The following is a 24299-nucleotide window of genomic DNA, read 5'->3' as shown; positions in this document are numbered from 1 at the left end:
AGTGTCTGAGACGAGTCTTCCTGACCCTCCAGGCCAGGTACTCTATTTAGCACTTTGTCCCTCTTCGCTTTACTTTGTACTTGGATGCCTGGCTGGTTTCCCCCACTAACAGCCACAAGAATTTAATTAGCTCCCTAAGGGTAGGATTTTTTTCTTTTATGTCTTTCCATTCCATTCACTCAACTCAGTCTCTTGCATTTAACTGGTGGGTTAATGTTTATTATTATTCTTACTTAATTAGATCCTGGCCCAAGAGCTCGAAGGGTCATCAAAATCCATCCAGTACAGTACTCTCACTCTATATGTAGGGAAACTGAGATGCAGGAGGGTAAGGGACTTGCCTCAGGTCACATAAATAAGGGAGGGGAGAGGGAATAAGCATTTATATATACCAAGGACTTTTATAAATACTATCTCAGCTGATCCTCACAACAACCATGAGGAAACTGAGGCAAAGTGGGTTAAATGACTCGGCCAGGGTCACACAGTTAGAAAGCATCTGAGGCCACATTTGAAGTCAGGTCTTCCAGATTCCAGACCCAGTACTCTATCCACTGTGCCACCTAGCTACTCTCCTATGTGAAGATATAAAAACACGATCATCTTAGCATGTAATCTTTGAAAAAAATTTCTGAAAAACTCCATTCATTAATAAATGTGTGGTAGAAGAACTAGACCTTAAGGTCCTGCTGTACACAAGTTGGGCTAGTTTTCTCCTAAGAGGGCAGAAAGCTATCTCGGAGACTTGGTTGGTCCACCAAGAGCATCTGCAATTTGGCTTACCCTTCTCATCAGATAAGTTTCAGTGTGGAGATGAAGGGAGCTGTGCCTATTTAAACCAGTGCAGTATCCTTGCTGAATTCCTGCCCAATATTCTTTCTATGCTGTGGCTAAGTAAACTTCCTTTGGATAACTACTGAACCTGAACTTCCAGGCTGGAAGTCAGTAAACATTTATTAAATGCCTACTAAGTATCAGGCACTATGCTAAGCACTGGAGATACAAGGAAAGGTAAGACAGGCCCTGCTCTCAAAGAGCTCACAATCTAATGGGGGGGACAACATGCAAAAATCTTAACAAGCTATATGCATGGAAAATTGGAAATAAGCAACAGAGGGAAGGCATTAGAATTAAAGGTACTGGGAAAAGTTTTCAGTAGAAGGTAGGATTTTAGAAGGAAACCAGGGAAGTCAGGAGGCAGAGATAAGGAGGGAAAGTAATCCCAGGCCTGGGGGGAAGTCAGTGAAAAGAAAGCTGTTCTGAAGATGCATGTCTTATTTAAGGACTAACAAAGAAGCCAGTGTCACTGAACTGAAGAGGACAGTCCTGTAAAGTGTAAGGAAGATGATTGGGAGGGAGGCTATGAAGAATTTCAACAAGATGGGCAACCCTTCTTTCCACCCAGATTTTCTGATGGGAACAGGTAACAGGTCATCCCATGCATAATAGCTTTAAAACAATCAGATCCAAGATAGGCATGGATTTATAAAGAAAACTGGATCTGGAAGGTATGTTCACGGAGACCTCATGTCTAATGTATTAAAAAGATTCAATTTCTTAAACTTTTCAGATTTGTATGATGAAATTATTTTTCTTCCTAACCTCATTTCATTATAAGTCCACAATCCTCCCTCTAATATGTGGCCTCCAAGCACAAAGCGGAAGGAAATAGGATATACTCTCATGTGGTACTCCCTATCTGAAAAGTATAGGCATGTTTTTCCTACAACTCCCAGGAGAGCTCACAAGACACCTCTGCCACCTAGCTACAGGTAGGCAGCACTGAGAAAGCACATTTTTACCCTCTCCACTGCCCCTAATAAATCACACAGTAGGGGGCAGAGCCAAGATGGCGGACTAGAAAGACACACTTATGCAGGGTCTTCCCCACAGCCCATAAAATACCTGTAGGGAGGGACTCTCAACAAATTTTGGAGCAGCAGAAGTGGAGAACAACAGAGTGGAGGAGATTTCCAGCCCACGGTGACCTGAAAGGCCCACACACGGAGCGAGTGCAGAGCCCAGCCCAGCCTTGGCCGAGACGGATGGTGCTACGAGACGCAGTAGCGTATCCTCAGATCCCTCAGCCCATAGGTGCCAAAGGTCAGTGACGGGGTTTTATCAGCTGGCCAGGAAGGGAGAAAGGCCTTCCCATAGCTTCGGCAGCAGGCAGCAGCCACAGAGCCTGCACAGCAGCCCGTACAGAAGCTCCCTGGTTGAAGTGTAAAAACCCCTGGGGGCACTGAAGAGCTGAGTCTTACCTCAGCCCTGGGTGGAGGCCCTGGCTGAGCTAGTCTTTGTCTCAAACTGAATGGTGGCCCTGCCCATCCAGCTTATCTGAAAATCAGCCCCCAGTGCTGACTTGGGAACTGGAGGCCAGGTGGCTGTGGAGAGGTAACTGCTAAAATTCTGGGCATAAAAATCCCTCTCTGTGTCCAGACCAGTACATGCTTGATTGCGCCACCTTGGAGGAACTGAGATCTCACAGATTCCTAGAGAATACCCTACTCTTGACAAAAGACCCAAAAGTCAAGTAACTGATTGGGAAAATGCCCAAAAAAGGGAAAAAAAAATAAGACCATTTCTTGGTGAACAGTTATCTCCTCCCATCCTTTCAGATGAGGAAGAACAATGCTTACTATCAGGGAAAGACATAGAAGTCAAGGCTTCTGTATCCCAAACATCCAAAATAAATATTCAATGGGCTCAGGTCATGGAAAAGCTCAAAAAGGATTTTGAAAATCAAGTTAGAGAGGTGGAGGAAAAACTGGGAAGAGAAATGAGAGAGATACAAGAAAAGCATGAAAAGCAGGTCAACACCCAAAAAAATGCTGAAGAAAAATAACACCTTGAAAAATAGGCTAACTCAATTGGCAAAAGAGGTTCAAAAAGCCAATGAGAGAAGAATGCTTTAAAAAGCAGAATTAGCCAAATGGAAAAGGAGGTTCAAAAGCTCACTGAAGAAAGTAGTTCTTTCAAAATTAGAATGGAACAGATGGAGGCTAATGACTTTATGAGAAACCAAGAAATCACAAAACAAAACCAAAAGAATGAAAAAATGGAAGATAATGTGAAATATCTCACTGGAAAAAACAACTGACCTGGAAAATAGATCCAGGAGAGACAATTTAAAAATTATGGGACTATCTGGAAGCCATGATCAAAAAAAGAGCCTAGACATTATCTTTCATGAAATTATCAAGGAAAACTGCCCTGAGATTCTAGAACCAGAGGACAAAATAAATATTGAAAGAATCCACCAATCACTACCAGAAAGAGATCCAAAAAGAGAAACTCCTAGGAACACTGTGGCCAAATTCCAGAGTTCCCTGGTCAAGGAGAAAATATTGCAAGCAGCGAGAAACAAATAATTCAAGTATTGTGGAAATACAATCAGGATAACACAAGATCTAGCAGCTTCTACATTAAGGGATCAAAGGGCCTGGAATATGATATTCCAGAAGTCAAAGGAACTAGGACTAAAACCAAGAATCACCTACCCAGCAAAACTGAATATAATACTTCAGGGGAAAAAAATGATCATTCAATGAAATAGAGGACTTTCAAGCATTCTTGATGAAAAGACCAGAGCTGAAAAGAAAATCTGACTTTCAAACACAGGAATGAAGAGAAGCATGAAAAGGTAAACAGCAAAGAGAAGTCATAAGGGACTTACTAAAGTTGAACTGTTTACATTCCTACATGGAAAGACAATATTTGTAACTCTTGAAACATTTCAGTATCTGGGTACTGGGTGGGAGTACACACACACACATGCACACACGCACACATACATAGAGACAGAGTGCACTGAGTGAATTGAAGAGGATGGGATCATATCTTTAAAAAAATGAAATTAAGAGGTGAGAGAAAGATATATTGGGAGGAAAAGGGAGAAATGGAATGGGGCAAATTATCTCTCATAAAAGAGGCAAGTAAAAGACTTTTCAGTGGAGGGAAAAAGGGGGTAGGTGAGAGAAAAAACATGAAGTTTACTCTCATCACATTTGACTAAAGGAAGAAATAAAATGCACACTCATTTTGATATAAAAACCTATCTTACAATACAGGAAAGTGGGGGAGAAGGGGATAGGCAGGGTGGGGGGGAATGATGGAGGGGAGGGCAGTAGGAGGAGGGAGCAATTTGAGGTCAACACTCTTGGGGAGGGACAGGATCCAAAAAGAGAATAGAAGCAATGGGGGGCAGGATAGGATGAAGGGAAATATAGTTAGTCTTACACAATATGACTATTATGGAAGTCATTTTCAAAACTACACAGATATGGCCTATATTGAATTGCTTGCTTCCCAAAGGGAATGGGTAGGGAGGGAGGGATGAAGAGAAGTTGGAAGTCAAAGTTTTAGGAACAACTGTCGAGTATTGTTCTTACTACTAGGACAAAAAAAATACAGGTAATGGGGTATAGAAAGTTATCTGGCCCTACAGGACAAAAGAGAAGATGGGGACAAGGGAAGGGAGGGATGTTAGAAGAGAGGGCAGATTGTGATAGGGGCAATTAGAATGCTCGGTGTTTTGGGGTGGGGGGAGGGGACAAGTGGGGAGAAAATTTGGAACCCAAAATTTCGTGAAAATGAATGTCAAAAGTTAAATAAATTAAAAAAAATAAATCACAGTAGCAAACTCAAAATTTGTGTTTTGCTCACACTGTTCCTTAGTTTATCAATCTTCTTGGAACAAATTTGTGTTTTCAAAATACCCCTCGGCATACTTTCTAAAAAACTAGGACTTTAAAAGCTCCTTTTATATTGGTCTCATTTTTATTGATAGCTTTTGTTTCTATATCTGTCCTGTGGCTGAAGCTTCCTTTAGGTCTTTTCTCTGTTATTGGAATGTGGGCTCCTTGGGAGAAGGTACTGACTTGCATTTAGCTATATTCCCAGCATTTAGCAAAAGCTTTGCATGTGTAAGTGCTTAATTAATGCTTTTTCTTTCATTTCCTTTTGGTAAGTGTCACAGTGGGTCAGAAAGACTAACATAATGTGCCAGGAAGCACAGATCTTATAGCACTTGGTTTAGTGAGGAGCTTGGTGCTGGAAGGAGGCTGCAAAGGGAGATCTTTTAAGGACCCAGCAGGTTGTGGACTCCAATTGGAAATGAAGAAGCTACACCATAGGAAGACCTTGCTGGTAGCCTGTAGACCGCCCAGGGTCTTTCTGTGCTTGCAAACTTAGCTTTTTATGTTCTCTTGATCTGGCTCTTCATTCATTCCTGTTGTCTTCCTCTTTGTGATTCTATTTTGGGTTTTCTTGTTGTGTCTGACCCTTTGTGATACCATCTTTGGTTTTCTTGGCAAAAATACTGGAGTAGTTTGCCATTTCCTTCTCTAGCTCATTTTAGAGGTGAGGAAACTGAGGCTAACAGGGTTAAGTGACTTGCCCAGGACCACACAGCTAGTAAGGTCTGAATCTGGATTTGAACTTGGGTCTTCCTGACTCCAGGCCCTATGCTCCATTCACTGTGCCACCTAGCTGCCCTCTCTTGATTATTGTGTCCTAGTTTATTGCTTGAGAATAATCTTTAGGCCCATGTCATTATATAGTTGTCATTTTGCCTGGCTTGGATGGAGCAACTGGTACTCTGTTAGATGTTCAGTGAAATTCTGGCTCTATTTCCTCATCTCAGTGGAGGTACAGCTCTTCCCCTAAGCTTAACTTTGGGAGGGAACAGAAGGACACAGATCTGTTCTCCGCCTTGAGATCACACATTGGAAAATTCTTATAGTGGAGTTTTAAGAACCATAAAAAAGAATGATACTTTTGTTCACAGAACACTTTAATACTGCTGTACTTTACTTGATTCCCTGTGCCCATCCAAATGGTCACCTAGGTGCATTACCTTTTTCTTAGACTTCTTGATTAGGTAATCTTTTACTTCCCGGCTACGACATTATTGGTAAAAATTAATTCTTATTTCCTTAACTTATTGGACCTAGCTTCATGTCCTCTCTCAGCACCCTACTGTTGAGGAAACAAAATTATAAATAAATAAAAATAATTTAATATGTTCGTCTGCTAGGCTTACAATGAGCAATACAAAACAATGAATAAAATCCCAGAATATCAGATCAATAATTTTTTTAAAAAGCTTAGTATATGTATTTAGTATATGTTTTGTTGAGTCTCAGAAAAGACTGAAAGTGCACTATTATTTAGTCAGGGTAATTTAGGGAGACATTTCTGACTACCAGATATTCCTGGAAAGTAGCTACACACCAAATTCACAGAATTATTGTATTTTCCTTTTTGACTACCTTGTTATATGTTCAAGATGACAACTATGAAGTACAAGACATTACTTATCAACTCAGCTTTTTTCTTCATATACTGTATTGCTAAAGATTCTAAGTTAAGGAATGGCATTTGTCTAAATTTTGGATTGTTTTATTTTTTCCCTTTCAAACCTTGTATAGAATAATGGGTGTTTTATGTACAAAAATCTTTGTCACCATGGATATTTAGATGTTCATGCTAACTGTAAGTCATTCATTGTATGATGAAAGCCAAGTGATAACTCAGAGGTTGAATTTCTTTAATTGATGCATCTGTAAGAAGGCCAAGCAGGAAATGATATTTGAGTGAAGTTAGAATAAATTACTATATTTAGGCACTACTTCAAGAGTCAACTAGAAAGCCTCTCACCTTTTTTTCCCCAATGTATCTTTGAATGTATTTGTAATCATAAGGATAGAACTATAAAGGTTTGTTTTGGGTTTTTTTTTTTTGGCAGCTAATACCACTATACCATATAACAAAACCTAAATGAATAATTTATTATTTCAAAATGTACATGTTAATGACAACTTTTAGAAAGCTTCAATTAATATCTAATTTAGTTGCCACAAAATGCCTTGTCTGTAGTCTTTCATCAGTCCATAAGACGCTACTTACTTTTTGAGGTGACTCACCATACCCCAGACTAGACCTTTTCCACATAGTCAAAGTAAAATTGATGATTGTGGTAGTTACGTGAATGTAATTCTAAAATTACAGTATTTTGTTTTGGTCAAGACCTGTCATCTCATCAATGTGGGGATTTCTGCCTGTGGAAACTTCCTCTCATTCTGCAGATTGGCTACCCTCTGTAATTGACAGTCTCAGTTGCCTGGGGCATGGAGAGTCTGGTGACATGCCTTTGGTTAGGAGGAAGGCAGGCAGGACTGTGAACCTAGATCTCCCTAACTTCAGGGCTGTTCTTGGATCCACTCTGCCATGTGGCTTCTAGGAGCATATGTTCCTGCGAGTTTGTTTGTTTGAAGGCAAAGAAAAAAACTTGGTAATACTTGCTGATAAATTTAAAGCAAGCATTCCTGAGGTGGAGAAAGGTAGCAGGAACATACCTTGGCTACTATTTTGTTCTTTCCCTCAAAATATCCCATTGAAAAAACCATAGCTGTCACCTTACTCACAGGCATTTAGGCCTCTTCAGAAAGACCAGTAATTATTGTCTTATGAAAAAGAGGTAAAAAAAATTAGTTGTTTTTCTTTCTTTCTTTCTCCCTTAAAGGTTACTTTGGTGTGTATGTAATGGCTGTAATGACTCATACTTGAAAGAAAAATGAGGTTGAAACAACACCCACAGAAGGCTGTCCTGACTGTGGCAGAACAAAACAGGCAGAAGTATAAATGATTGCTTTTTTTTTTTTTAAAGCTTCAATCACTGAGCTTTTGGAATGATCAGTGCCTCTGAATGACTGTTTCATTACAGAACTGCAGTAGTTTTTCAATGAATGAGTTTGCTTCTATTTGATTTCTTGGGGGAGAAACCACTTGAGTGCAGAAAACTGTACTACTATACAATAATCCTAAACTGTAATCCTTCCTAAGCTCACTTTCACAAGCAAATATCAGGTCTTTGTCAAGGTAAAGTGCCACATTTACTGCATATCTTCTGGGACAGGAGAAACTGGTGCCATGGTCCAGCCAAAGTTTCAGCTTCCTCATGTTGCACTCTGCTAGCCAATCGTGTGAGAGGGTATATAGGACAGGTCTATTTACTGTAGTATTTACGCATTTCTTAACCATTTAACATGTATAAAACTGTGCTACCATTTTTTTAACGGTGTCACTGATGGTTTTGAGTATTATGTCCCTAAAGCCACTGTCCCCACAAGCTCTGTGGTTTTTTGTTGCCTGATTTTGCACAGAGAACTCATGTGCTAACTATAGAGAGAATTAAGCATATAATGGAAGGAAGGATTGGTAGATTTGGAATCAAAAGGCCCAGGTCCAAACCTTGGCTCTACTACTCACTTCTCATGAGGTTCTAGACAAGTGGCTTCACTTTTCTGCATTTCTGGTCATCTGTAAAATGAGGAGAGCGGACTAGATGGTTTCTAAGAGAATTTCTACCTCTAAATTTATGATCCTATGACTGCATTAATGGGAGGTTTAGAAAGTTAAAATAAAATATCTGCATCAAATATTTTAGACCCAAAGCATATTTTTTTCATTACTTTTCTCAATAAATATTCAATCATTTTACTTCACCATTGGGTGTCTCAGATGCTCCCTCCTCTTCTGGCTTCCACGACACTGCTCTCTCTGACCATGCCTATCTAGGCTCCTCCAACTCTTCCTTCCAACTACTTACCAGGCTCTGACCTAGACTCTTTTCTGTCTAAATTCTTTCACTGGTGAAGCCATCGGGAAGAGAGCAGTGGGTAGTAAGGAGGCCAATTGGGCTAGAACCACTCCACGTTCCCCTTACACAACAGTGCACATCCCTTGTTCTTGCCCCCTCCTCACATCTGTCATTTAGAATCTCTGAGTATTCCTCAAGGCACAGATTCAGATGTCATCTCCTCCTAAGAGCCCTTTCTGAGGGTGAACTGCCTGTGTTAGAGTGCTCCTTATTGTTCTCAATAGAAAATTATATTTACTCTGCATATATTTATCTGTGAACATATTTTCTTCAATAGCAAAGTCACTGAAGCTGAGGAAGTTTCACTTTTGTCTTTGGATGTTTAGAGTCTGATATATAATGAGGCTCACTAAATAATCAATTGAGTTCCCAAGGCTTCAATGGCCATCTCTATGGAAATGATTCCTAAATCCATACACCCAGCCCTAATCTCTCACATGAAACCTATGTCTCCGATAACAATTATGTTTCTATCATAATACCCCATAGCTACCTTCAACTTCTAAATCCGGGCCACCTCTAATCTCTATTACCTGTCTTATCACAGACAAATCACTTAACCTCTCCTGGCTGGTAAAATGAGGGAGTTGACCTAGATGACCTCTAGGGTAAAGTCTAGCTCTAAATCTATGACACTCTGATCTTAATTCAATCAATCCAAAAGCATTTATTAAGCCCTTTCCAAGTGCCAGGCATTGTGTTAAACACTGAGGAGACAAGGAAAGGTTACAAACAGTTCTTGTCCTCAGGGAGGTCACATTCTAACAAGGAAGATAAAATGTAAATAACCAGGTATATAAGACAACAGATGGGTAGTCTGTGAAAGCAATTACTACTAACCCTCTGGTCGGTTGCTCAGGTTCATAGCTTTGAGATGATTCTTGACTCTTCTTTCTCTCTTCCTCAACCCCCATAATTAATCAACAGCTAAGTATTGTCGATTTTGTAATATTTCTAACAGCCTCCACTCTAGTTCAGGTCCTCACCTCTTATCTGGACTATTAAAAGAGCCTCTTAAATAATTCTTTTGCATCTAGTCTCTTTCCTCTCTAATCCCTTCTCCAGAGCTGCCAAACTATTGCTAAAATAGAAATGTGATCGTATCTGTCTATTCAAAAATCTTAATGGCTCTGTATTGCCTCCAGGATAAAATACACACATGCCTGATTGGCATTTCAAATCTTTCAACTAATCAAACAAGCATTTAAGTCCCCGTACCCGTACCCTCCCCCCCCACCAGACACCATGTTGAAAAATAGGAATACAAGTGCTAAGGTGAGAGGACCTCTGCTCACCAAGAGCAGAGCATACTGGAGGAATACACCATCACATGAAGAAGTCAAAACAGTGATTAGTTCAGACTCAGAAGCACTCAGAACTGGGGCAACCAGAAAAGATCTCTTGAAAGAGACAGCAAGCAGCATGTGGGCTGAGTGTTGAAGGGAATAATGAAGGACAGTGTTCTCCCTATGAAGACAGGAGACAAGCAGTCTAACTTAAGAGCAGAGTATGTGACAGAAGGTAAAGTGAAAGCCTGGAAGGAGGCTGCAGCCAGACTGCCAAACCTGGGAGTTCATATTTTATCAAAAAGTAATGGGGAGTCACTGAAGCTTCCTGAGCAGGGCGGTCAAATAGTTAGCTGTGTTTTAGGAATAAAGAATTTCAGATGACCCAGAAAGAAGAAAGCCTGGATGATGAAGGGAAGAGTGATTAGATTCTGAACTACGATGGTTATGGTGTGAACAGAAAGAAGCAGAATGATGTGAGAGATGTTGAGGAGTTGGGACCAGGCACTGTGCTAAGCACTTTACCAATATTATCTTATTTCACCCTCACAAAAACCTTGTGAGGTAGTTGCTGTTATTATCCCCATTTTACACCTGAGGATACTGAGGCAGACAGAAGTTAAGTGACTTGTCCAGACCACAGGGCCAGTAAATGTCTCAAGTTGGATAGGAACTCACGTCTTCCTAACTCCAGGCCAAACAGATGCTTCCATAAGCAGACAGGAAGGGCAGAGAGTCCAGGCTATGAACCTGGGTGACTAGAAGAATGGTGACGTTCTCAAAAGAAATAGAGGGGAAAAGAAAAATGGGAAGGCTAGGGAAAGGGGGAACTTTAGGGGGAAAGATCACAAATTTAGTTTTGGATATAACAAGTTTGAGAGGCCTACGGGGTAGCCAGGTGTCAAGCAAACAGGTTCCAACATTGAAGAGGTGAAGACTGGATGTTTAGACTTGGGAATCCTCTGTAGACAGACAAGAGGTGAATCCGTAAGAGTTGATAATGCAATCAACAAACATTTAAGTGCCTACAATGTGGAGAGCATATAGAAATGTTTAAGAAAAAACCTGGAGAATATAAATAGAAAGTACTTAACTACATCTGATAGGATCACCAAAGTAAAATGTAGAGACTGAAAAGAAGGGCCAGGATAGTGCCTCATAATATAGAAAACTGCATTTTCCACACATGATTCTGCCAAGGAGACAGATTAGAATTGGTCCAACAAGTAGGAAGCTCTAGAGTCACAACATGACATCATCATCCAGAAAGAGATGATAGTCAACTTGGTCAAACACAACAAAAAAGTCAAGATGGATCAAAACTGAGAAAAGGCCTCTGCATTTAGCAAAGAATGACTGGCTATGGAGAGGTGAGTAAGAGTGGAGTTGGACAATAGTCCTTGGTGATCTTGGAGTCCTGTTTCAGCTGAATGGAATGTAAGCCAGGTTATAAGGGTCTGAGAAGGGTGTGGGAATCAAAATGAGTATAAACAACTTTTTTCTAGTTTGACTGTGAAAGTAAAGAGAGATAGAGGGTGTTAGTTGGAAGAAGACAAGCAGAATCACATGAAGGCTTTTTAAGGCTGGGAGAGAGCTAGGTATGTTGGAAGACAGCTGGGAAGGAGTCAGCAGATTAGGGAGAGTTTGAAGACAGGAAAACGGAAGGAATATTCAAAGGGGCAAGATCCTGGAGGACACAGGTGAGTATGAGATGAAGGACATAAAGGATTGGAATTGTCGAGAAGGGATCACCATTATCCTCAATGAGTAGAGCAAAGAAGAGGACAAGATGAGACAGAGGGTAGTCTGAAGTGTGAAACTGGCGAGCAGAGCAAGATACACACTTGTTCCCTCTTATCTCTCCAAACTAATTTCAAATTTTCCACTTCAAACTCTCTATTTCAATCAAACTGATTTAATGTCTGTTCCACACGTGATATGCTTATCTCCCATGTCCACTGTCTCCTCATTTCATCTCCAAGAATCCCAAGTCTCCTTCAAATCACAGCACAAACTCCTCTTCCTCCACAGCAATAAAACCACAGATTTAGAGATGAGAAGGGCCCTAAAGATAATCTAAACTAAAACCCAGACGCTTAAGCGACTCGTGGGAGATTTAAACTCTGGTCCCCAGCTCCAAATCTCAGACTCTACAATGCACCAAGTGGCAGATTCTCTGGGTCAGTAGATCAATAGTGTTATTTACCCTCTAGCAATTACTTTGCAATTCAATCTATTAGTCAGCAGGCACTTAATTAGTCCTGAGGAAGAATAAGTGCAGGTGATACAAAGACAAAAGTGAAAAGGCATGGAGGGATGGCTCCTGTGACCATCCAGGAGAAAGTGGCCCTTGAATTTAGTCTTCAAAGAATTCTAGGAGGATTCGTAGGAATTCTACGAGCTGTAAGTAAGGAAAGAGGAAATTCCTGACGCTGGGCCCGTAACACTGAGCCTATGGAAACCAAGTGCCATGTATGAAAAAAATAGTAAAAAGGCCACTTTGGCTGTAGCTTAGGGATCATAAAGGAGAATAATGTGGAAAGAAGCAGAAAAGGTAAGCTGGAGCTAAGGTGGGAGGGACTATTTTTGCTTTTTCTTTGTATTCTGGTACATAGTCTTTAATAAATACACATGACTGACTGCTGATAGATCATAGAGTTAATGAGTTATCACCAAAGCTGCCTGAGAAGAGTGACACAGTCAGGCCTGTGCTTTAAGAAGACCATACGGAAGAGAGACTGGGGGAGGGAAGCCCATTAGAAGGCTACTGCCTCTTTACTTTCCATCTGCAGCCCCGCCTCGTTTCAAACCCAGGACAAGCTCATCACTTATAACTAAACTCACCACCATTCAGCAAACTGCAGCCTTGATGGAGCCTATGTCCCTCAGTCTCTCTCTGCTTGCAGGGCTGGAGGATGAAGTGCCAGACTCCTCCCAGGGCCTTCCTTTACTGAGGGCAGGAAAAGGACTCTCAGCTCATTCCACTTTGCATTTGTTGCCCTGCCTGGTTTCAACTTCATGGCCAGTCCGCTGTCCCCACTTCCACTCCCACTTTTCCTGCCCTCTTCTGTGTGTTGTCTCCCCTCTTAGAAACTATAAGCTCCTTGAAGGCAGGAACTATCTTTTTATTAACTGTAACCCCAGAGCTTAGCAGCGCCTGGTACATAAGCAGGTGCTTAACATTTATTAACAGTCCATATCAGAGCTGTGCAGTGTCTGAACTAGCACAGAAGGTATATGAGAGAAAAGAAGAGAGCACATGCCAGAAATCTTAAGGAGACAAAACTGACAAGACCTTGCAAGTGATGGGCTATATGGAATGAGTAAGAGTGAAGAGAAAAGAACATCACTGAGCTTGGGTGTGTCAAGAGACTGTGAGGATCGTGATGTCTCCCAAAGAAATAGGGAAATGTGGAAAAGGTGTGGGGTTAGAAAGGAAAGCTGAGTCGTTTTATACATTCTGAGTTTAAGATGCTTGTGCAAACTGAGATCCAGTTCAAAATGTCCAACAAGCGGTTAATGATACATAACCACAGCTCAGGAGAGAGACCTGGGTTAGATATATAGTTATGGGAGACATCTATATAGATAATAATTACCAAATCACACCAAGTGAGATAATGCAGAGAAAGAAGAACTGGGAGGCTAGTTAAGTGCCTTTAGGGTGCATACTCACAGCTAAAGGGCTCAATAAAGATGATGATCAAGCAAAGGAGAGGTCAGATAGGTAAGAGAAGGGAGAGAGCAGTTATATAATCCCCAAGGAGGATAAAGAATCCAGGAGGAGCAGAGCAAGGTCAAATGTTGCACTGCAAAGGGGTGTCAAGAAGGATGGCAACTAAAAAAAGTCCTAGGATTTTTAGCATTAAGTGGTTCCTGGCCATTTTGAAGAAATTTGTGTCAGCTGAATAAGGAAGTCAGAAATCAAGAGCAAGAAGTGAAGGATGAGAGGAGAGGACGTGGGGGCAAAGATGACAGGCAGCTTTTCCTTCGTCTTCCCTTCATCATTCCCAACAGAATGTAAGCTCGTCAGGAACAGGGACTGCCTTCATCCGCAGAGCCCAGCACAGTGCCTGGAAGGTACCAGTAGGTACCTGATAGTGGTTTAACTTGAGGAATAAGAGCTCACAAACAACTAAGGGAATGGGGAAAGCCTTCCAAAGATGAAGGATTAGAAGAGGCAGAGGTGCGAGGAGTCCACTCTTGGTCTGGAGGATGCTGTCCAGCAGCAAAAGGACAGGAGACAGAAAGCTGACTTCAGACAAGAAATAGACCTGAGAGACTGGAATGTAAGTGACTAACTAAATGTCTGAGCAGGGAGACTGAAGGAGCTTTAAATGCTAAACTGAAGAGTTTGTATTTTATCCTAAAGGTAATAGAGAACCACAGAAAGTTAGGGACAAGAGAGTGGACAAAGTCAGACTTGTTCCACATAAATGTTAATGTCAGCTGTGGGTAGAATGAACTGGAAGGCAGAGACTAAAAACGAGGTCATCAATTAGGCCATGATAATACTTAAGCAAGAAGTCAGATTATTGCTATGGAATCTCTAGTCTGATACCAATAAAAAAGAAAGGTTCCCAATTCTGATTCCATCAATTTTACAATCTCTTTAAAAAAGTTTTTCATTTTAAAAATTGCTCACATTTAAGTGATATTTCAAGGCTTTACAAGGTATTTTCCTCACAGTTACCCTGAGATAGTAATATAAGATTTACCTTCATTTTATAGATGAGAAAACTGAGACTTGGAGAATATAAATGATTTGTTTATGGTTACACAGGTAATATGTATCAGAGATGGATTTCAAACCTGGGTGCCTGGCTCCAAGTCTAGAAATAACCCTAACAAATCTATCCTCCTTATGGCTTGGGTAGCAGCTATCTTTGGGTTGTTTCTAAAAGAACTCTCTTCTCCCTAGTTCCATGTATGTGAAGCAAAGTTTCTTCCAGCATCCTTCAAGTATAGTGAATTCCTCACCTGAAAGTACCTTTTCTTCCCTTCTCTGCATTTCTAATGATAAAATCTGGCAAAATACTTTTAGATTCGTACTTAAAAAAAAAAAACCAAACACCCTTACCTATGTTAAAAAATTTTAAAGTTAAAGGTATGATTACAATTCATCATATTAGCAGATTTCCACAAGCTACAAATGAAAATCAGTTCTGCTTTAGTCACAAGTATACAAGTACACAAATCTACTAAAAGTAACAAAATTCAAAAATAAAAAAATCTCAACTAACAGATGTGTTGGTATCTCTGTAACCTTATACATACTATGTTTAAAATGGATAGAGGAAGCTTCTAGAAATTCATGTACTATTTTGTTAGTGATATGATCACTCAGAAAAATGAACAAAAGCAAATGCTTCTATTTAGACAATTTTTCCACCAAATAAGTGGTAACAACAGCAAAATGGTTCTCAGATGCAGACAATTAAGACATACTAAAAACTGCAGTATAAATATAGAGAATAATCATGTAACACCTATTAGTATTGGGACCAGGTAGCAAAATTCAATAATTTAATAGTAATACATTAAGTTTGTATAATATAGGTTCTTCACTTGATAGATTTCAAGGGGTCTGTGAAATCTGATGGGGAAAAAACTCTGTAAGTGAAATTTGGCATTTCTTTCGATTATGAAGGTATGCAATAAATAAACATTATTCTAAGAATAGGTCTACAGGCTTCACAAGACCAGCCAAAGGGGTCCATGACAGAAAAAGGGTTAAGAGTCTCTGTTCTTGAACAAATAACTTCTTTTCCTAACACTGCATTAAAAAAAAAAAGTACTGAAAGAGGCAAAGGAAGATGAGAGACCTGAGAACACTTGGCACCAGTTCAAGTAGTAATAGCAGGAAGTAATGATTGTGTCAGGGATGAAACTTTCATTGCTATAGGTGCCCACAAAGGTTTGGGAGAAAAAAAAGAATGAAGCGAGGATACTGGCCAGTCACCTCGTGCTCCACATATGCATCTCCTCAGGAAATGGTGCAGGTCTGGTCGGGTCCCTTAGATACATAAAGGCAGACCCAGAGTATGTGCTTTGGTGAGCAGTTGTTCTCAATTATCCCTATTAATAAGGTCTCGGGTGATACAAGTCAGTTCCAGGACAAGGGTAAACTAAATTTTCAAAACTACAATGTCCAAAAATTCAGTTCTAATAATAATAGCTAACACATTTATAGCACTTATGATGTGCCAAGCATTGTGCTAAACACTTTTACAATTATTATTTCATCTGATCATCACAACAACTCGTAGTTAAGAGCTATTTTTATTCCTATTCTTTTATAAATGAGGAAACTAAGGCAAAGAGGTTAAGGGACTAGCCCATCGTGGCACAGCTAGTAAGTATCTGGGATTGGATTTGAACTCAAGTCTTCAGGACTCAAGATCCAGTGCTCTATCCCCTGTGCCACCCTCCTGTCCCCAATCCCTACATGATCTCCCTTAGGTCTAGGCTTACATAAACCCAGAGTAAACCATACTGTTTAAAGTCTTCTCACCACAATATTAAGCAGACAAATTATAGTTCAATGAATAGTAAGGGCAGCCTTGCAAAGTAAAAGCACAATTGAAAGAAAGGGAGACTGCAAATGACATTCTTTCTTAGGGAGGTATTTGTGATCTTACCACTAAAATAATCCCAATTCTGCTCACAAAAAAGAAGTGTGTGTGTGTGTGTGTGTGTGTGTGTGTGTGTGTGCATGCGTGCGCGCACGTGCACAAGAGCGTTTGCTTTGGTTTTTCGAGGAAAAGGAAACCCAGCATATAAAGCAAATGACTCTTAACCTGAAGCAATCCTGATTCACATTGGACTTTCTAGAAGAGCTAGTTAAAATACAACTTTTTATATGGGAAAATTAAATACTACAATGAGTAACTAGGGAAAGAAGTAAAAATGTTCAGTCTTGTAAAGGAAGATCAAGCCTCATGTTTCTGGGATGATCTGTGGTACAGACACTGGAGAAGTGGGGAGAGAAAAGACAACAGACTCCCTCGCTTTTCAACAGCCACAGGATTCTCTAAAGCAGAATCCAAAATATTAAGCTGTGTGACTATGGGCAAGTCATTCATATACTCAATAAGCATCTGTTTTTCTCATCTGCAAAATGAAGATTGTACTACTTGAGTCAGTCAGGAGAAAGAAAAACGGATTTGGAGTCTGAGCCCCTACTTTCACATCAAGGCTCTGACACCACCTGTAACCTTGCACAAATCTCTCAAAGTCTTTGGACCTCAGTTTCCTATCTATAAAGTGAGAGGGGAGGATTACTAAGATCCCTTCCAAGACTTTTTTTTTGCCCAGTCACTAGCGCCTTCCCATTCAAGTTTATCCTGTACTTGATTGCACCTTATAGATATCTCCCATTAGGAAAAGCGTTCCTGAGGAACAGGGTTCACTTGGGTCTCTGCATCCTCAATGATCAGCACAGTGCCCAGTACAGAGCAGCACTGAATAAATGCTCGATTAATGTTTGATTAATCTTCCCCCACAGGGCTGTTGTGGCCTGAAGCTGCTGCCATGCTAGGTTATGATTTCCTAGGTTACCCCCAGAGAAGAAACCAAGGGCAGAGAGGGGCCATTTCCCTTCTCCAATAAATCTGCTCAAGGACCCTATGGTCAGCTTTTTCCATCATTGCCCCTTCAAGGTTCTGAGGGATGTGAAAAGTAGCTTATCCTCATAAAAACAGAGTGGGGGACACCTTTACAATGGTAAGTGTGAATCTATCACTTCTGTGCTATGCCAATGAAAAGTTTATTTTTTTTGTAAATGGAAAAAATTGAGGGGGGAGAGAGGAGAACTTCAGGGTTTTCTCTTTTAATGAAAAATACATTCTATAATCTGAATAATAAACTTCAGAAAGCACACAGTTGACTGATGTCTTTGACGGAATCCTAGCAGACCAGTACCTATAACCATGACAATTGCAATTCCAGCAGTTAGCTGACATCAGACCGAGGGCCCTTTTCAGGTTTGTATGGTAGAGATGATTTAATCTCACAAAAGAAATGTTTCAGTTAAAAAAAAAAGAAATTAAAGCCTCCCCCCCACCCCAGATAATGAAATAAAAGCTTCAATTTTACTGCTGCTTCCTTAGTGTTATGCTCGGGATACATGTCATGGAGCACGATTATATATGACACCATACTAGAACAAGACCCTTTCAGTAACCAAACCCATAAGATACCCCTACTAAAGTCTGTGCAAGAATCAAAGCTTGTAGCATAGAGCCAAAGTCCCAATGCCCAACAGATGCTCTGCTTGGTTATCAAATGTTACTAAAATAGAAACTGGGAAGGAGTGGCTTATACTGAATGGTTGAGTTTGTGTGTGTGTGCAGTTAACACGCTTGGGTCACATACATATATAAACAAACATACATACACACACCAGCTACACAAAGTCAAGTAAGTCTCTTTACAGTTGTGGATATGGTTTTTTTCTATCTGCTTTTAGAAGAGGGTGCTCACTTTAGCATCTTTTGTCCCAGGACCACAGATTTATAATCAGAGTTGTATGAGGTCACCTAATCTTTTTTATCAGTGAAGAAACTGAGGCCTCTGTGAGCTCTAAATTTCTGATACCAATATACACATACGAAACATAACAGTTCTCTCCATTCAGTTTCAGGCAACGAAAATAACTGTATGGTCTAAAATTGAAGTTCAAGGCTGGAAAGTGAGAGGTAACCAGAGCCAATTCCCTCCTTCATTTTCTAGTTTGTAGAAAACTGTTCTACAAGACTCCAATGGCCATTTAGGGAGAAAAGCAATGGAAAATGTGACATGGTTGTTCAAGGGCACAATTAAATCCCAAATAAACTAAGAAGGGGAAAGAAAAAAACCCCCAACATACTAGGACAGAGGAGAAAAGCAAAAATGTAACATCTGACAGGCAGCACGGTATAGTGGGAAGAATGCTGAATAAATGCTGAGTCTGGAGTCAAATGGACGGAGTTCAAATCCCAGCTGTGCCACTTATTTGCCTAGGTGACCAAACTGTGTGATTCAGTATCCTCATCTGTAAAATGAGAGGGTTGAACTAAAAGACTTCTAAGGTCCTCTCCAACTCTATACCTATGATAGTTTTCTAACTCTTATAGTATGAAAAGACCATTGAGGGAGCAGTAAATAAAAATTCCATAAAAGCAAAATTTTCTGTCTTTTCATAAATGTATTTTTAATCATTTCACTTAAGCTTTGGCATGTATTTTCTAAAGCAACCTTTCCAAACGAGGGTCACTTATCTTAGACACCAAGCTGAAAAGATGTGTCTAAGTAAAACAAAAATGCACAGCTCTTCTCCGCAGGATAGGCAGAACGTCGTTTTGGGTTTTTTATGTTGGATCTTCAAAATGAACTGAACGCATCACAGAATTATGTATATTTGAGCCTGGGGGGGGGTCATCTCCTCCAGCCCTCTCATTTTACTAGGACGGCTTGCCCGAGGCCCCCCGGGGCCATCAGGGGCCAAGCCCGGCCTCACGACACCAGGCTGCCTCTCAAATCAAAGCATTTAGTAAGCGCCTACGGTATGCCGACGGCGGGGACGCCCGGCCCAAGGTCAGCCAAGGGCCAGAAGCAGGTGCTCGGCCCCCAGACACATCCGTTAGCCCCCCCACTGTGCTCTGCTGGGCGCGGAACGGGCGAAGGGGCCCGAGTTCCAGTCTCCTCTCCACCTGCCCGGCCCCGCCCGCGGAGTGCCACGGCAGCCCAAGAGGCCAGGCTGGAGGGCGCCGCTGTCCGGGGGTAGCGGGCGGCTCGCGGGATGTCCCCGCCGCCACCGGACGGACAGCGCCCCGCGGGCATACAGGAGGCGCCTAATAGGTGCCCGGGGGGAAGGCGGGGAGACCTCGGAGCCCCGGGAGGAGCCGAAGAGAGCGAGAGAAAGGAAGCGGCGGCGGCGGCAGGCGAGGGTCGGCGGCGCGCGCAGGAAGCCGCGACATCCTGCCCCTCCCGCCGGCCGACCCCGCGCCCGTGCGGGCCCGGCCCGCGCCCCCGCCCCGCCCGGCCCCGCCCCGCGCCCACCACGAGGCCGCGGTCGTGGCCCGCGCGCCCGGGCAGGCGGGGCGGGGCGGGGCCGCCGGGCCTGCCGGCCCCAGAGGGAGCCGGAGCCTGCGCCCGCTGCCCCTGCAGCCCGGGCCGCCGCCCCGGCGCCGGCCGCCCCGCAGGCCCGGCCCTCGCTTACAGATCTTGCCGCGCAGGCTCTGCAGCACGCGGACCTCCGCGTCGCCGGCCTCGGCCACAGCGCCCTTCGCCGCCGCCTCGCCGAGAGGAGCCGCCGCCGCCATAGTGCTGCCCGGCCCAGCCGCCGCCGCCGCCTGCGTAGCCCGGAGAGGCCTGGCGGGGAGGAGGCGGGACTGAGGCAGAGGGGGCCCAATCCCGAGCCTCGGCTCCGCCCCCCACCCCCGCCGCCGAGGCCGTCACTCCCTCCGGCCCCGCCCCTCCGCCGCGCCCCCGCCCCTCCCTCGGCCACGCCCAGCCCGAGGGCGCCCTGGCTGCCTCTCCGCCCGACTGGGGCGCGGGGTGTACGGGGGTCACCTTCGTCACCATCTCGGGGGGGAATCCCCGAGTGAAAACCCTGGAGGGACCCACCCCCGCACCCCGCTCCAGGCCAGACCACTCCTCGTGGACGATCCCTGCGGGTTCCCCTGTCTGGGGAAGCCCCTTTCTCCATCCTCCGTGGGAGTCCCTGCGTGGGAGGAGCCTGGTGCAGGGCCTGGCATACAGCAGGCGCTTAATAAGCGTTTATTGAAGCACCCTGATAGATGGACTGCTCAGAAGGTGCCTGGCCCGAAGTAGGCGCTTAATAAACACTCGCTGATCAATGGGTGTGATTATTGGTGGGACGTCCTGCGTCATCCACTCTGTGCCCCTTAGACCTGACACCTGGGGCTCAGTTCTTGTCTGTGAGGGGACCTAATGAGACAGGCTGGATCAGGAGCTGGGAGAATCCAATGGGATGAGCTGTGTATACACACCTGTGGATACGGATGTCTGGGCGCAGTAGATAAGATTTCAGTCACCTCCAGCTCTCCATGACCCCTTTGGGGTTTTCTAGCAAGGATACTGGAGGGGTTTGCCATTTCCTTCTTCAGTTTATTGTACAGATGAGGAAACTGAGGCAAACAGGCTGAAGTGACTTGCCCAGGGTCACACAGCTAGTAAGTGTCAGAGGCTGGATTTGAACTCAGGTCTTGATTCCAGGTCCAGGCTTCTAGCACCTAGCTGCTTTATGTGTGTAGTGCTATAACCCTGTAAGCCTTAAAGGACTATAAGAATGCTATCTATTATGATGATCAAAACTTCATTGATGAAAATTGACAGTTGTAGCATGATCATAGAGCGGTTCCTGGAACAAAGAAAGCAGTGGGTTTTGGTCATAGTCACAGACCTATTGTTTTTCCTTCCAGAAGACCAGTGACATCATGGGGTATTGCCTTGACCTGCTGGTGAATTGAAGTTACGCTAGGCAGAGTTCCATGAAATGTTCAGCATCCCTGTCTCTTCCAGTCATCAAAGTCCAGTGGCCAGAAGACTTATGATGGCCCTGGATGACCTTGGCATCTTCTATGTCTAACCAAGCTCTAAGTGCTTCACAGCGCCTGCTTCAGCCACTTTCATGACTATTTGAACAAATTGTCTTCACATGCTTGGGGTAGACATTTTGCCCCCACCCAAACTCATCAACAAGCTTGAGTCCTGTTGGCTCCCCTCCACCTGGTTTGGCCTGCCTGCCGTGCTCTTTAGAGGAAGGATTGAATCGAGGTCTTCCTGACTCCAGTGTAGAGCCTCTATTTACATGCCCACTCTTCCTTTCAGATGGAAATATACACTTAGATTTGGAAGAGCCCTTAAAGGTCATCTGGTCCAACTTTCTCATTTATAGAAAATGACCAGAAAAGTTAGCTGACTTGTGCGAGGTGACGCAGGGAAAAGCTGGGGAGTTTAACCCAGGTCCTCTTATCCCAAATTGGCTTTAAAAAAAAGACAATATTATTTATCATTTTCCCTCATTTTTCCTTGTTAAAATGTGTTTTTAAGTGATTCTCAGATAAGATCACATAACATCCAGTAATGTGTTGAATCAAATTAGTTCACTCACATCATCTGTTTTCTAGATGTAAAATTTAACTGTAACTGAGATTTCTTTATTCAAGTTTGTCAGTAGCTGTTCTAATTGTTGAAATTAATCCCAAGAGAAGGGCTTCCTATAATCTGAAACTTCCAAAAAGCAAATTTTTAAAAGTTTCATTTCTTCTTTCTTCCTACTTTACTAAAGATATCAAAAGAGTCTTATCCAAAGTGACATTTTATTTTTTGATCTTTCTTGCAAGCAGTTTTCCCAATTACTATACTTGGTTTCTGGATTATCTTAGTAAATTTCATTACTTAAAGAAAAAAACTGTCAGTTGAGATGACATGTAAAGAATTTTTTAAAAAACCTTAAAGTGACATATATGTATATATGTGTGTATATATACATATGAGTGCTAGTTATTATTTTTCATTTACCTTGTATTTACTCACCATGAATAGGTGTAGTTTCCTTTTATTCAAAAATGCAAGCTTCAGAGGGAGCTCTCTGTCTCACTTTTGTATTTCTATCCCCTAGTTAGGTGGTCAAGTGGATAATATGCTGGACCTGGATTCAGAAAGACTTGAGTTCAAATCCAGCCTCAAGAGGCTTTCTAGCTGTGTGGCCCTGAGCAAGGGCCACTCTTGCCTGCCTCAATTTCCTGTAAACCAAGGATGATAATAGAAACTACTTACCAATTTAGAGTTTTAGGCTTAGGGTTAGAGTGTGCATGTAGGGTTAGGGTTAGGGTTAGGGTTAGGGTTAGCTACTAGCTATGTGACTCTGAGCAAGTCACTTAGTCACTCTTGCCTGTCTCAATCTCCTCATATGTAAAACGAGGATGGTAATATAACCTACCTAACAATTTGTAAATTGCTCTGCAAACTTTAGAGCACCATATAAATGTTAACTAGTAATTAGCTATTAGTATTATATCTATTAGAACACCTTCTGGCACATAGGATCACCATTTGTCCTTCATTGCCAAAGAAGCCCATGCCATCAGAGAAATGACGATATGACTGGCACTTGACTTTGTTTTGAGTGAGGGAGGGCTGTGCAGGTCACCAGCCTCACTTCTCCTCCAGAGCCATCTGAATCCAGATATTCATTAGGATGACTGGAGATGGCCCAGGATGCATGGGGAGACCTTGAGACCTTTAGGCCAAGGTCTTTGCAGGTACTCACTTAGGGTAAGGCAATGCCCATTCATTGAATAGGCCTGTTTAAGAAGTAGCCAGGGTTGCACAGCCCTCCCTCACTCAAAACAAAGTCAAGTGCAAGTCATGTCATCCTTTCTCTGATGGCATGGTCTTCTTTGGCCATGAAGGACAAACATGTTCCTGTGAGTAGATGCAGCTGGCTGAATGTTAGCTGGGTACCTCACCTCCTCCTCATTATTTGAAGTCATGTCTAATTGATCCCTGTGTGCAAATCTTTAAATCACTTAATTTTCTATTAGTGCTACTGAACTACTTCAGTGACAGTAAATTTAACCATCCATTAGTATAAATCTTTTTTAAAAAATTAGGTTTCTGAAAGCTAATCTAATTGCAACGTAATTGGGAAAGTAAGACTTACATCCCAAACCCTTTACCACGTCCCCTGTTTTCTTTAAATTCTTCTAGAGTTCTGTCATTTCTTCATGCTCTTTGGTAACTGGAACAATATTGCAGCATCAGCTTTGCTATCGACTTCCTTCCTCAAATCATTAATGAATGTACTTAAAGCCCATTGGGCTCCATTCTGATGAGCAACCATTCATTACTACTACTTTTCCTATTTCCTAACTTGCTTTTAAGCCATTCAGTAAGTTTAACCCTGTCCTGTGCTTTTGTTATGCACAAATATTTAAGAAAGTTGTACTGACTCCTAACAATCCATACACTCATTGCATAGCAGAAACTACTCTGACTTTATTTCAGTTGTCATACCTTTGGACTCTGCCCACCAGTACATACTGCATGGCCACTCCAATACCATCTTCATACTCTGCGTTATTTATTTCCTTATTTTCAAGGAATTGACAAATAGCTCAGAAGAGAACAGTTCTTACTTTTGGTGTTTAGACATGTTATTTGTAGGGCTGCGTACTAATAGCACTAAACTGCTGTTCTCCTCTCCTTCCTCCCACCTAAATGTTCCTACTCCCCAGAGCTTTGTTGTTGGCCTTGGTCTTCCATCTCTAGCAATCTAATGAACATAACTTCAATTCCTGCCCTTCTGTAAATCTAAGTCTCAAGTTCCAGAGTTCCATTTC

The 24299-nt window shown here is 42.4% G+C and overlaps 1 protein-coding gene across 2 annotated transcripts in view; it reads right to left on the bottom strand.

Moving 5' to 3' along the window:
* Nucleotides 1-20377, bottom strand: part of RASA2 (RAS p21 protein activator 2) — a 150786-nt gene extending 130409 nt beyond the window's left edge. For both annotated transcript variants that reach the window (XM_072618122.1, XM_072618123.1), the window contains exon 1: nt 20150-20377. In XM_072618122.1, the coding sequence (XP_072474223.1) occupies nt 20150-20252 (103 nt within the window). In that variant the 5' untranslated portion in view covers nt 20253-20377. The remainder of the gene's footprint in view (nt 1-20149) is intronic.
* Nucleotides 20378-24299: the final 3922 nt, after the last annotated feature.

Source organism: Notamacropus eugenii, chromosome 6 (genome assembly GCF_028372415.1).
Source record: "Notamacropus eugenii isolate mMacEug1 chromosome 6, mMacEug1.pri_v2, whole genome shotgun sequence".
Lineage (NCBI taxonomy): Eukaryota > Metazoa > Chordata > Mammalia > Diprotodontia > Macropodidae > Notamacropus > Notamacropus eugenii.
This window is presented reverse-complemented; position numbering and strand designations above follow the sequence as displayed.